The sequence below is a fragment of the Mastigoproctus giganteus genome, chromosome 11, assembly GCF_048544385.1.
Source record: "Mastigoproctus giganteus isolate SK-2022 chromosome 11, ASM4854438v1, whole genome shotgun sequence".
Taxonomy (NCBI): Eukaryota; Metazoa; Arthropoda; class Arachnida; order Uropygi; family Thelyphonidae; genus Mastigoproctus; species Mastigoproctus giganteus.
Window position 1 is genome coordinate 132,661,095 of NC_143585.1, and position 13,991 is coordinate 132,675,085.

Consider the following 13,991-nt stretch of genomic DNA (forward strand, 5'->3'; position numbering starts at 1 on the left):
CAGGTAACTATCACTACACTTCTTAGTTTAAAAAGTTTAGTGTTGACATTACAAGTAACAGTACTTCTTATGTTTTCTACAAAGAAAGGACTTTAGGGCAGAAAAGAGGAAGAAATCCGAGGGTGCAAGATTGGGTAAATAAGCAGGATGAGGCAATATTTCAAACCCACATTTGTGCTCACACCTCACTGCAGCATGCGAGGAATATGCAGGGCATTATTGTGGAAAGGCACACACTTTTTGACAGCTTCCCCCATCTTTTTTCTTTTATAGCAGCATGTAGCATTATAAGGAGGTTGGAATAATACTTTGGCATCATAGTGCAGCCCTTTTGAAGATAATCCATTAGTTTTATCCCAAAAAACTTACAGCATCACCTTGCCAGCATTTGGTTGCAACTTTGTCTTTTTGAGGGGGGGGGGGGAAGAATGTTTCTGCATGCTTCCATTGTTCTCACATTTGTTTGTTTCGGGACCATAGTGATGGATCCAAGTTTTATCCAAGGTGAGTAGCCATGAAAAAACTCCTTGCTTTTCCTAGCATATCAACAACATTTCATGTGCCCATTGTGCCCTTCCATTCTTTTGGTAAGGGGTCAAAAGTTCGGGAACCCATCTAGCAGACACTTCATATGCAATTGTTGATGGATGATGTTCTCTACAGACCCTAGATTAATTTGGAGCTCTGCAGCTAGTTCTTTGATGCTAATATGGATCAAAAAATGACTATTGGCAGTAGGTTGAAATGAATGATTCAAAGTGAAAGATACTGATAGCAGATGCTGTTTGTGAGGGATACAGACAAAATATGCTGGCCTAAAGACTGCCTTGAGCAAATGAGTTCAGAATATTCTGGACTCACCTGCTCAAGGCAGATTCAATTTACTCACAATTCATTTTTATAGAAAGAGTATTTTTGACAGAGGCATACCATAAATAAAGAACAGTAATGTTTGAATTACATTATGACCTCTAATAAAAATATGTCCCACCAGAAAAGTCCTAACTACTAGAAATTATCATATTCATGATTCCCTTTTCTGGATCACAAACTTTTCCACCCTAAATTATTCAGAAACTGCCTTTCTCTTTGTAACATCAATAGCACTCTAAGAACTCAGACTTAAAACCCCCGAACAAACGTAAATAAGATAAACATAAATTAACCACACAAACACATGATGGATTTATGCTATAACAGCCATGGTGCATTTTGAATGATAGGCAGCAGTCTGCCAAGGTGACTATTGGCAGTAAGTTGAAATGAATGATTCAAAGTGAAAGATACTGATAGCAGATGCTGCTTGTGAGGGATACAGATACAAAATATGCTGGCCTAAAAATGTTCAAAATGGATTTAGTCTGTCAACAAAAAAAAAAAAAAAAAAAAAAAAATTACCTATAATTTATGATTTAACCATTTAGTTGGGGGAGGGGGACACAAGACAGCAACATGGCCTATTAGAGTTTGAAAAAGGACACTCCTCACTTTCTAGCTGAAATTATATAATAACTAAATTTCATAATTTTTAGATTACCTGTTCAGATGCAGATTTCAAACATTCCACTGCAGCAGTCTTCTTTCTTTCCTCTGAATTCAACCTCAAATCACAATTGCACGAATAATTTGCTGTACTATGTAACTTTTCCCGCTCCCAACTTTTCCATCTCTGGTGTTTTGGCCTTCCTGAGTTTGACAAAGGATACTCCTTGCTTTCTAACTGAAAACAGAAATGACAACTTCAAAAATGGTAAATGGAAGATATCTTCATCTAGCTGACTATTTTTTTTTTTTTTTTTTTTGTAGGGATAATGCTTTGCATTATGGCTATAAAATTAATTTATTAATAGTGGAATAACTTTTAAACTTTCTACTGTAAATGCAAGAATGGTAGGCACTTGTGCCATACGACATGAGTATTTTAGGCTCTCTCCATATAGTATTAAATGTATACTTTTAAATTTAAGTATTCAGGTGTCAGAAAAGGGTAGCAAGTAAGCTGGTGCAGTATAAGGTTCTCAATAAATTTAATAAAAATACTAAATTAATACATCAATTTTGAGCCCTTAATACAAAGCTTTTTAATATTCTTTAACTTTTGCATCAAGTAAAATCATTTAATTATTATTCCACTAAATACATAATACAATGGTATATTAATTACTAAGTAATCAGTTAAGAAATGGTTTAAAGAGAAATGAATGCTCACATACCATAAAACCAATACAGCAAATTAATGCTACAATTAAGGTTATACTTAGCACAGTACAGTTCTGGTAACTGAGTACCCTAATATTCAAAATAAAAGTGATAGCATAAAAACAGACAAAGCCGGCACTTTGAAGTCCCAAAGGATTCACTTGCTACCATAACCCTGACTGTAGTTTTAATATTCCACATTAGTTTTGTGGTATTAGTGTTCCTTTTTTCTTACAATAATCTTGAAAATAAACACATCTTTATAGTAAATAAATGGCCACAAAGAGAAGAATTCACACATCATGTAAGTATTAGAAAGAATTTTCAAAAGGATAATTCCATAGTGCAATTTTTGGTTTTTCTGTCTAAATGTAGTACCTTTTGCCAGTACTCTGAAGCAGCGACAGCCTTAATATCAGTGAATAGGGTATTATGTATAACAGGAGTGGCCAACTTAATTTGTGATGCAATCTACTTTTTTCCTTCAAAACGTGCCGTGCTCTGCCATCTCAAAAATTTCATTGCACAAATCTAGCGATGACTCTATATTTAAAATTAAATCTGCGATCGACTAAAATTAAATCTGCGATCGACTGGTAGATCGCAATCAACTCTTTGGCTACCCCTGATATATAACATAATGGATGTATAATTAATAAAAATAATTAGCATAAGCATTAGTAGAGGCATATGATGCAAGAAAGCAAACTTATATAGCATCAGCAAAAAAAAAAAAAAAAAAAAAACCCACATTTCACCCACCCATTCACTCCAAATGTTTGTCTAGTTTTGTCTTGAAATTATTTAAGTTGTTGACCTCCACTACAACAGATGGAAGTTTGTTCAAATTATCAACCACCCACTGGCTAAAGGCAAATCTATTCCGCACATCTATTCTACAACTGTCTTTACTAAATTTGAATTTATGTCCCCTAAGGTGAGTAATCCAAGCAAGAGGAAGAATCTCATCAGCACTGAGCTTGCTCAAACCATTCAAGGCCTTATACACCACAGTTAGATCACCTTGAAGGTGCTTAGTCTCCCAAAGCCGCAATTTGCAGAACTTACGCCTTTCTTGGTAACAGCAAACCTTTGTTCCACTCATCAATCTCATTGCCCTCCTCTGAGTTCATTCCAGCAGCTCTACATTTTTCCGAAAATGAAGCCTCCAGACCTGTATACAGTACTCAAGGTATGGCCTGACAACTGCCTTATACAAGGGGACAATCACCTCCTCCTCTCTGCTAGCAAAATTCTTGTATATTATTGACAAAACCCCATGGGTTACTCTTGCAGCCTGTCTGCACTGTTCAGAAAATTTCATATCTGACTGCACAATTACAATTACCACCAGGTCCTTTTCATTCTCTACTACCCGAGTGCATTACCACCCAGTTGATAAGCTAATCTGGGGTTACTGCTACCCATAAGCAGCACTTTATGTCTGTCAATATTAAACTTCAGTTGCCATCTCTCAGTCCATCTGCTCAACTTTTCCAGATCCTGTTGTGGTAGCATACTATCATTAACAACCATGCCAACCTTCGTATCATTTGCAAACTTAGACATTAAGCCTGATATACCTTCATCAATATCATTGACAAATACAGAAAACAACAATGGGCCCAACACCAAACCCTGGGGAACTTCACTAACAACATTAGTCCACGAAGAGCAGTGTCCATTGATTACCACTCTGTCTTTTCCCACTCAATCATCCTTTTATCCATTGCAGCAACTTGCCCTTACTGAACAGTAGTCTTCCACGTGCCACAGTATCAAAAGTTTTACTAAAATCAAAGTATATGATATGAAAATTATTTTTTTTGCATCCAGTTCCTTTGTGACCACATCATAATATCCAGTCAAACTGGTCAGATAAGACTTTCCCTTAACAAACCCATGCTGTGTACGAACTATAACTGCAGTCTCGTCTTGTCTTGATGATCCTGCAGTGCTTCTTTAACCAGTGACTCCATTATTTTCTCCGGAACAGAAGTTAAACTAACAGGTCTGTAATTACTCATGTCACCCTTTGATAGACACCCCATTTCAATTCCTTCGAGGGTATCTACCTCACTCTTTGAATTGTCATGGATGCAAATCAGCTGAGTTAGCACCTAATTTCTTGATACTCCGTGCACTTAGCACACACAAAGACATCCTCCTCGGCTAGATCATGATTTGTTACAGAAAGTCCACAAACATTTCAAAAGTTGCATATTTTTTTAGGCTGTGATACATTGGAGAATCGTCCCATTCAGTTCTCCCCCAAACCACAGCACTCCTTGTGCAAGTTGCTTTGCTACTGTAGTCTGGAGTATGATTTCCACTTAAATAAGATGAAATTAACAATGTAAATTAATAAGGTTAATAAATTTAATTGATTAATCTACTATAATACTTAACTATACTAAGCTAAAGCAGTAATACGTTTTCTGCTATATAGTTTTAATTTATACCTTAGCTATCAAAGTTTGAGAGATATATGACATACCATAACGATCATAATATTAAATTAGTTATATCCTTAGCTAAATACAAAAGATATGCCCAAAAAAGTGATGAATACTTATTTATTACAATTAAAACCCTACTATTCTTCTGTGCTACTGGTTAGCCATGATATTCCAGCCAAAACACCGGTAGAAGTAGCTAGTTGTAACTTACAAAGTCACTAGCTAAATTTAAAAAATATACTAACAAATGCTACTAAGCCTATTTATTCTATTTATAAAACACAAATTAAAACATTTACTAATCTAAAATAATACATCTCAGGAATGGATAGAAAGGTTTTTCACCTAGAAACTGGGGTTTTTCGTCCAGCAAAACAAGCAAATCGACCAGAGAACACACACAATACACATGGGTATATGAATTAACGTTCCAGGTGACCCTAATGTAATAGTTTTGATTATATCAAGTTTGTCACTAGGCTTTAACGTTGTTCTTCTTTCTTCTCTGTATGAGGTTTATTAACTTTAGGAGCCATAGTGAGGGGGTTTTATTTTAAAATAATTGTAAAACAGCAGTATAATCCGTGATATCAGTACAGAATTCACTTTCAAAATGGTGAAAGTAAACAAATACAGTACTCATGTGACTTGCCATTTTCTTTTTACGGCACTGCAAGACATCTGCGCTGTATGTATATATCCGATCTCAATGTGCTGTTATTTCGACAGTCTACTGTAGCATTATGTAATAGTATAAGGTTAGATGAATTACAACTAATAGCATAGAAAAGACAAAATATAAATAAATAAATTATCATACATCAAAGTACATATTAACTTATCAAGGAGCCACAACATGACCATGGTTTATGGAAGCACAGAGTATTTTGATTAGCCAGATAGTTTAGTGCAAGTTCAGCAAAATGTTTTTACAGAATTATTTGATTTTGCTTTAAAAAAAATAAAATAATTCTGCAAAAAATTCTGCTCACCTTGCACTAAACTGTCTGGCTAATCGATATACTTTGGGCTATAAACGATGGTCATGGTGTGGCTTCTTGATAAGATGTGTGTGTACACCTTGTTTTATGATCATTTATTTATTTATGTACTCTTTATTTTTCCATGCTGTTAGTTGTAATTCATTTAACCTTATACTTGGACTTCCTTGCTTCATATGGCTAATACTAAGAGTAGTGCAAGAAAGTTACAGGCTTTTACTTCACCCAAAAAAAAAAAAATAAATAAATAATAATAATAATAATAAATAGTAATAAATAAAAAAGTTACATTAATTTTTACTTAATACAAAAAGGCATTTATTTATTTATTAAAAAGTGTTTATGCTCTGAAAGTATATTTTATATTATATATAAAATAATATAATATATACATAAAATAATATACAGTGGATTCCGGTTATTTGGGCCACCGGTTAATCGGGGCAGCCGTTTATTTGGGGCAAATCTTAAAAAACAAAAACCAATCGAGAAAATAGCCAGGGTTTACTTCGCTTAATTGGGACAAAATGCCGTTTAATCGGGGCAGGAGACCTCAGCACTGGAGATTACCCTACGATTATCTCCGACCGTAACACGTAGTTCGGTCGGATTTTTGGAGGTCACAACCATAAAACAATAAAAACAATTAGCAGTCACCTGTTTATTGGGCTTTTCTGTTAGTGCAATCTATCATAAACGGACAGTAAACTCGATCTTCTTGAATTTGCGATAATACCGGCAGTTGGAATTCTGTGGGTTATTATGGTAAAATGTGTTTACACTTCCATGAAATCTTCAATCAAATAAAAAAAATTAATTTTCAGATCTTCTCTTCATTCCTATTTTTAAAGCTTCCTAATTTGTTACTCCGTTCTCACTTGCGCGTGTTGTGTTACTTGCAATTTGTGTGCCCTGTTCTTTGTTATTGATTGCTTATCTTTTTACTGTTTTAAATTTCAGTCCCCACCAACAAATGTCAGTGAACAGAAATGTCAACTAGTTTAGTTAGTATGTACATATTACAGTACGTATTAATTATTCCGATTATCACGTATATTCTTCCGATTTTCACGTATCATTTAATTTTTTAATTGGTAAGGTAATAAAGGGTAAGTTTGTGCTTAATATATCTTTACTTTTATAGCCTGTGGATAATATTCCTCCTATTTTCGCTAATTAGAATCACTGTTTAATAGAATTAAAATTCAATTCACAAACGTGATCATAATGACCGGCGCTTACTGCACATCGTATGGTGAACGGTACTTTACTATTTTGAGTTCGTCGTAACGTGATTTGATTGTACAGTGAACTAATTGTAAAGGGGGGGGGAGTTAAATTGTATTTTTAACTATTTACGTGAAACTTCGGATAATTGGGGCAGCCGCTTAATCGGGCCAAAATGCACAGTCCCGATGTGTCCCAAATAACCGGAATCGACTGTATTATTTCATTGTTTAAATTTAAGATAACTTCTCATACCTTTTTATAAGAAAATTCTTCACATGACGCTCACATCAAATTTATCTGGTTAATACATAGTATAAAAAATCTAAGTTTATAAAGTGATATTATCCATACTAAAAGATAGTTAATTTATATGGGTTTTATGAAACTAATCTTTCGTTCAATTCCCAATGTGTACTTGCTGCCATCAAGGAAGAGCAAAGCATAGCTGATGTACATCAAACCACCCAAAACTAAACCCACCAGCAATAACAGGCTAGAAATAGAAGGCAATTGTCAAACTATGTTAAAATAATCTAGACTATACTTCTTTATACAAGTGACTAGATTATTTTGGTTATGAACCATGTTCACAAGAAGTAAAGTGACTTATTTAACAATACCCCCCCCCCCCGTCTCTCTCTCTCTCTCATAAATCAAATTGAATTTAAAATTAGTGTACCGTCACATGATTATTTTTGTTAACCAATGTGAATACTGCTATTCATAGATACACGTAAAGGTCCACGAGTCCGAAATGGCATATGGTCTCTGTACATTTATAGAATTGGAGTTTAACTTCATTTCCAGTGTTTCGGCTATTAAGAGTTGTGTATTCATTCTTTATACTAATTACTTTAGCCTCATTAAAAAGAAAAACATGGTTTTCCTGTATAGTATGAAAGGAAAGTTCAGAAGCACCCGTCCTTTTTGCTCTCACAGATGCCTGGCGTTGTTGTAATCGCATTGAAAGATAATTTTGGATAGAACCAATGTAAAAGGAGTTGCATTCCCCGCAAGCAATGTTATAGACTATATTGGTTCGCTCCATGTTAGAGACTGAGGTTGTCTTCCTCACCCTCAATATTGCCTGGAGTTTATTTATCGGTTGTGCAACTATTTTAAATTCTGTGTTTTTAAAAATTTTAATAAACCATTCATACCACTGTTGTACAAATGGAACTTTAATAAAATATTTATGTGTAGTGTTCTTACTAAGTGGAACCAATTCTGATTTTTGTTTCGCCTGTCATTGAATACTCCTTAATTATGCCCAGCGTATATCATGTTTAAAAATCTTGTTGACAGTTCCCTGAGTTATATCTGAAGGACGAACTCGGGGAACTGTCAAAAAGATTTTTAAACAGGGGATATACACTAGGCATAATTAGAAGTATTCAACGACAGGCAAGACAAAAATCAGAATCGGTTCCACTTAGTAAGAACACTACACATATATATTTATTAAAGTTCCATTTGTACAACAGTGGTATGTATATTCAAAAACTTTTAGGCTTTATGTTGCACTTCATCAGTTAACCGTTGGTTTGAAAGTTATGGGAACGTAGAACTTAAGAGCGTGTGATGGCAGTCATGTATAGTGAACTGCGTGATGCAACAACTGTTGGAAGTTGAAAAGTCTGTGGTTGTGAAGTATGGTAACGTTGTCACCGTTTGTCAGTCACGAGAATGGTTGCTTCAATAACAGGATTCCAGTATCCTGGATAGGTGCGACTTACAGGCTCGTAACCACGCAGCGACCAACAGGACCGTTCAAGGTAATAACTCCGCCACGAGCGCCTTTATCCCATACTACCCAAACCTTTCACATCAGGTTTCTAGGGTCCTGAAATCTCATGGGATACAAAATTGAAACAAGGAATTTTCAGTGGGCTCAAATAAAAAATCTCAAGGATGATTTGAAACAAAGCTGCAAAATACTAGCAGCCTAGCAGTTGTGTATGGATTTCTTGGAAAAAGGAAAGAAGATTATGGTTCTCTGGTGCCACCTTTACTGCAACATTAAAGATACATCTGCTGAATACCCTTAAATTCATATTCTTCATTCCCATCTTGGTTTTTCCCTTGAAATTTGGGAGATGTAAGCGAAGAGCAAGAGGAATGCTTTCATTAAGACATACCCACGATGGAAAAGTGATATCTAGGTTCCTGGGTTACTACCATGATTAAGAAGGAAAGCAAAATGGACTATAACAAAAATTCTGAGTGGCAAACATTTCTAAGAAAACATTGTATATAACACATTGTATGTTTGATCGAAGTATTTTAAAATGAGTAAGCCTCATTATTATGGTAGCATATATATTACTGTATTATACTTGAAAGTGGTCATTTGTTAAGCTAGTAAATTTTCAATGTACCTTCATTTAAGACATGACAGAGACATAATTTTGTTATTTTTGGAATCAGTACATCAATTTCCTTTAGAATCTGCTCTGGAGTTATGTTTCTTCCCCCCCTTCCCAGTGTTATGAAAAAAATAAAAATCAGAGGTGGTAGATGACTTTCATCAACCGGTGAAATACCACCACTTTGCTTATTGGAGGCTTGAAGTGGTGAAACCCATGTTTAGTCTCTAGAGCAAAGTTTCCGGCATCCCCTCTCCCCATACTTCTCCTTCAACCCATGCACGGTACTAAGTACTATAGGTTTTGATACCTTTCGTGTTTGGGGTTTCCATAAAAATAAAAAAATAATAAAAAAAATAAAAATAAACAAAAATTAAAAACCAACGTGTTACCTTTCTTTACATAGTAACCATCCAGCTAACACATTTATTCAAGCTGCTGGCCTTGACCACCTGCAGAGGTAACTTATTCTCATTCCATAAACTCACTAGCTGCTCACAGCCTGCAATCCATTCTAAACCTCTTCCTCTGTAATTTGAATTTATTGCTAAGGAAACAATTTAACAGCGAAAAATTTTTCCTTCATTCGTTTTACTGTCTCCTATGAGCCACGCAGACCTTAATCTATAACCTATAAGGTGCCTGGTTGCCAAGATGTATAGTCCACAGATTAGAAACCATCTTTCCTCATATGGGAGCCTTCTTGCAGTCTCACCAAGTAGCCAGTTATCTTAGAACCCTTTCAAGAAGCTCAATGTAATTTTCTAGGTCTCCATACTTGGACACATTATTCCAACTGTGCTGTTCCACTGATGGTATTCATTAAAATCAGAAACAAGCATTCACAGAACTGATTCCTGAAATCCCACTGAAGAGTAACCATAATTACAACCTTCTGCCCTGCAATTCACCTTAAGAATCTTACCTGTGATCCCAACACATTCCACAGTAACCTCTCAGGAGAGAAGGGAGTCAAATGCTTTGCTAAAATCCAATTAAGCAAAGTCGAAATTATTTCTTATATCTTCTTCTTCTAGCGTTATAACCCAGGGTGGGTCCTAGCCTTCTCAACAATGTTCCACCGGTAAGCCCTCCCAGAAGTCAAACTTCTCCAACTTCTTATTCTCATGATCTTTAAGTCCTCTTCTATGTCATCCATTCATCTTTTCCAGTCTTCCTCTCGCCCTCCTACTGGTAGGTTTCCATTTCATTATCCTCTTAGTTGTTCTGCTGTCATACATTCTCATAACATGTCCCAAACAGGCAAGTCCCTGGCTCTTCACAAATCTGACAATGTCCACACCCTGAATAAGATTGTCAAGCTCACGGTTCATTCTGATCCTGGAGGATCCATTAACAACAATTCCTGACTAGATATTTCTTATATCTAGTCAGGAATAACTATGTCAAAATAGCAAAGATGACTCTCATCAACCAGTGCAATACCACCACTTTGCTTATTGGAGGCTTGAAGTAGTGAAACCTGTGTTTAGTCTCCAGAGCAAAGTTTTTGGCATCCTCCAAGTCCCCTCTATCTCCTTCATCCCATGCACAGTACTATAAGTTTCAATACAGTTTGTGTTTGGGATTTTCATTAAAAAAAAAAATTAAATGATTTTCCCCTTAATAAACCATAGCTTTCAGAGTTCTATTTCTATCTAAATGCCCCTCTATTGCACCCTTTTAATTTCCTCTATGATTTTCCATACCATTGCAAGTCAGATCGACCGATCTGCAGATACCTATTTTGCTCTTAGAACTGCCTTTATGTATTGGCAATTACACTGGCAGTTTTCTAATTCAAAGGAACTTCACCTGAGTCCAATGATGACCTCACAATTATTCTTAATTAATTCAAATTAGTTCAATGCACTCACTTTCCACCTCCCTCAAAATTATGGAGTATATTCTATCAAATCCAGTAGCCTTGCTTGCCTTTAAGCTTGAAAGTTTTTCTAATAAACAGTTTTCTGCAATTTCAATATCACTCATTTCATGCTTCCCAGTTTCAGTCACCCAATTTCTCTTCACTACATAGGATCTTTCATCTGCAAATACCGATGTGCTGTACTGATTCAATTCACCCACAAAATGAGTTGGGTTCCCCAAGATTCTCTAACACCCATTATGTGAGGGTGTGATCAGATTTATGCCATTTTGTTTATATCCACACATGTGAAAAATTCCTTTTGCCCATTCTTTACTGCCTTAGCAAATAATTTCTTATAATGCCAAAATAAACTTTTCTGTGGATACTATTATCAACTTGTAGTAGTGGCATGTGATGCAAGAAAGCAAGTGTATGAGCTTATGCAGCAGCAGCAAAAAAAAAAAAAAAACCCCCACACCATTCCCTCCAAATGCCTGTTCAATTCCTCCCTAAATTTATTTAACCTATCAACTTCCACAACAACAGATGGAAGTTTGTTCCAGCAATTAACCATCCGCTGGCTAAAGGCAAATTTCCACACATCTATTCTACATCTGTCTTTTCTTAATTTGAATTTATGCCCCCTTAGGTTCGTAATCTGAACAAGTGGAAGAATTCCATCAGAATTCAGCGTGCTCAACCCATTCAAAGCCTTATACACCTCAATCAGATCACCGTGCAGGTGCCTAGTCTCCAGCCACTGCAATTTGCAGAACTTAAGCCTCTCTTGGTAAGAGGATCCCTTCATTCCCCTCACCAATCTTGTTGCCCTTCTGTATACATGCTCAAGCAAATCTACAATTGGTTCTAGAGTACTACACAATATCCTTCCTAAAATGAGGCCTCCAGACCTGTAAGCAGTACTCAAGGTGTGGCCTGACCATTGTCTTATACAGAGGGACAATCACCTCCTTTTCCCTGCTAGCAAAATTCCTATATATCATTGACAAAACCCCATGATCTGCCCTGGCAGCCTGTCTGCATTGCTCAGAAAACTTCATATCTGACTGCACAATTACTCCCAGATCTTTTTCATTTTCTACCACCTTAAGTGTAGTACCACACAGTTGGTATGTTTCTCTGGGGTTACTTCTACCCATATGCAGTACTTTGCATTTGTCAAGGTTAAACTTCAGTTGCCACTTCTTAGCCCATCTGCCCAAATTATCTAGATCCTGTTGCAGTAGCACACTGCCATTACTGTCATTAACAACCCTGGCAACCTTTGTATCATTTGCAAACTTCGACACTAAGCCTGATATACCTTCATCAATATCATTGATAAATATACAAAACAACAAAGGACCCAACACCGAACCCTGTGGGACTCCACTAATAACATTAGTCCACGAAGAGCAGCACCTATTGATTACCACCCTCTGTCTTTTTCCACTCAACCATTGTAGCAACTTACCCTTAATACCATTCTGCTCCAATTTGTACAATAGTCTTCCATGCACAACAGTGTCAAAAGCTTTCCTGAAATCCAAATATATGATATCAAAATTATTTTTTGCATCCAGTTCCTTTGTAACCACATCATAATATCCTATCAAATTTGTCAGACAAGACTAATGCCTTGTTGCTGTTATAGGCTTCAATACTATAACAGCTACAAGTTTTGCAACTTTCACATGCACCTTTTTCTGGTCTATTAGACTGGCTAACTGTATTCATACACCATGGTATCTTGGCCTCTTCCTTGTGCTATATTTTCTTAATGGTATATATACATTCATCGTTGCTGTGAATACTGCTTTAAAGATATCCCATTCACCCTTTCCCTACTATCTTCCCAGTTGATACAAGCTATGCAGTATCTTAAACTGTCATTGTTTAAAATGCTACATAAAGTTTTGCTATTTCCTTTGGGTTTAATTCCAGTTCATAACTGGATGAATTTCTACAGACCTCTTAAGCTGAAATTGGCTGATCTCAGATGAAGGAATAGGATTCCTCTGTGAGTTATTTCAGGTTTTTCGGCCTACACAATATGCAAACCAGCCTGTGAACACACTATCACAGATATAATAAACTTACACAGATGTAAGCTATGTCTCTGGGCCATTAACATAATAATAACACCCTCGCCATGGTTTTCGATGTTTGGAAATTAATACCTATTTTTATTTCGGTTTTCTCATGCTGATTTAAGAAATATTACTTGTTTTTTTTTTTCCTATCATGTACGTTTTTCCACAAATCACTTAAGTTGATGTCATGAGTTGTATTATTGAATGTTATTAAGTTAGGAGTAAATGCTGGGAATTTGTAAACTAAATCTTCACATGCTGTCAACACAGCCTTCCGCTGTTTGTTTCTTTATCTTGAGAGCTCCATGCAGCAGTGTTTATAAGTATGCACTCTTTATTTTTTAAGTTATCACGTCAAACTTGGGCTGAAAAGTGAGTAAAATGTCTTCACGCAAGTGCTTGAACATCCAAACTTATTTTGTTATATTTGTGGAAGTTCTGTAGCCCTCAAGTAGAGACAAGATATTACAGAATTTGTAAAAAATGTGGATTGTGGTTGTTTTGGAGTGAAACTCTCTGACCAAGATAAACAATGGGCTCCACATAAAGTATGCCAAACCTGTGTTGAAGCACTGACATTGTGGAAAAAATGGGAAAAAGAAGATTATGCCATTTGTAATTCCTATGATTTGGTGGTAACCTACAAACCACTGTGATGACTGTTACTTTTGCTTAGTTAATGTAGAGGGATACAATACAAAGAGTTAGAAGGGTATTGTGCATCCTAATATTCTATCTGCCATTAAACCACCATCAGCAGAGTGCTGAAAGTG

General features: G+C 35.9%; 1 protein-coding gene across 2 annotated transcripts in view; it reads right to left on the reverse strand.

Annotated features, from left to right (window-relative positions):
• Positions 1-13,991, reverse strand: part of LOC150078439 (uncharacterized) — a 308,908-nt gene that overhangs the window by 219,686 nt on the left and 75,231 nt on the right. For both annotated transcript variants that reach the window (XM_090384725.1, XM_090384724.1), the window contains exon 6: positions 1,538-1,720. In XM_090384725.1, coding sequence (XP_090240851.1) covers positions 1,538-1,720 — 183 coding nt within the window. The remainder of the gene's footprint in view (positions 1-1,537; positions 1,721-13,991) is intronic.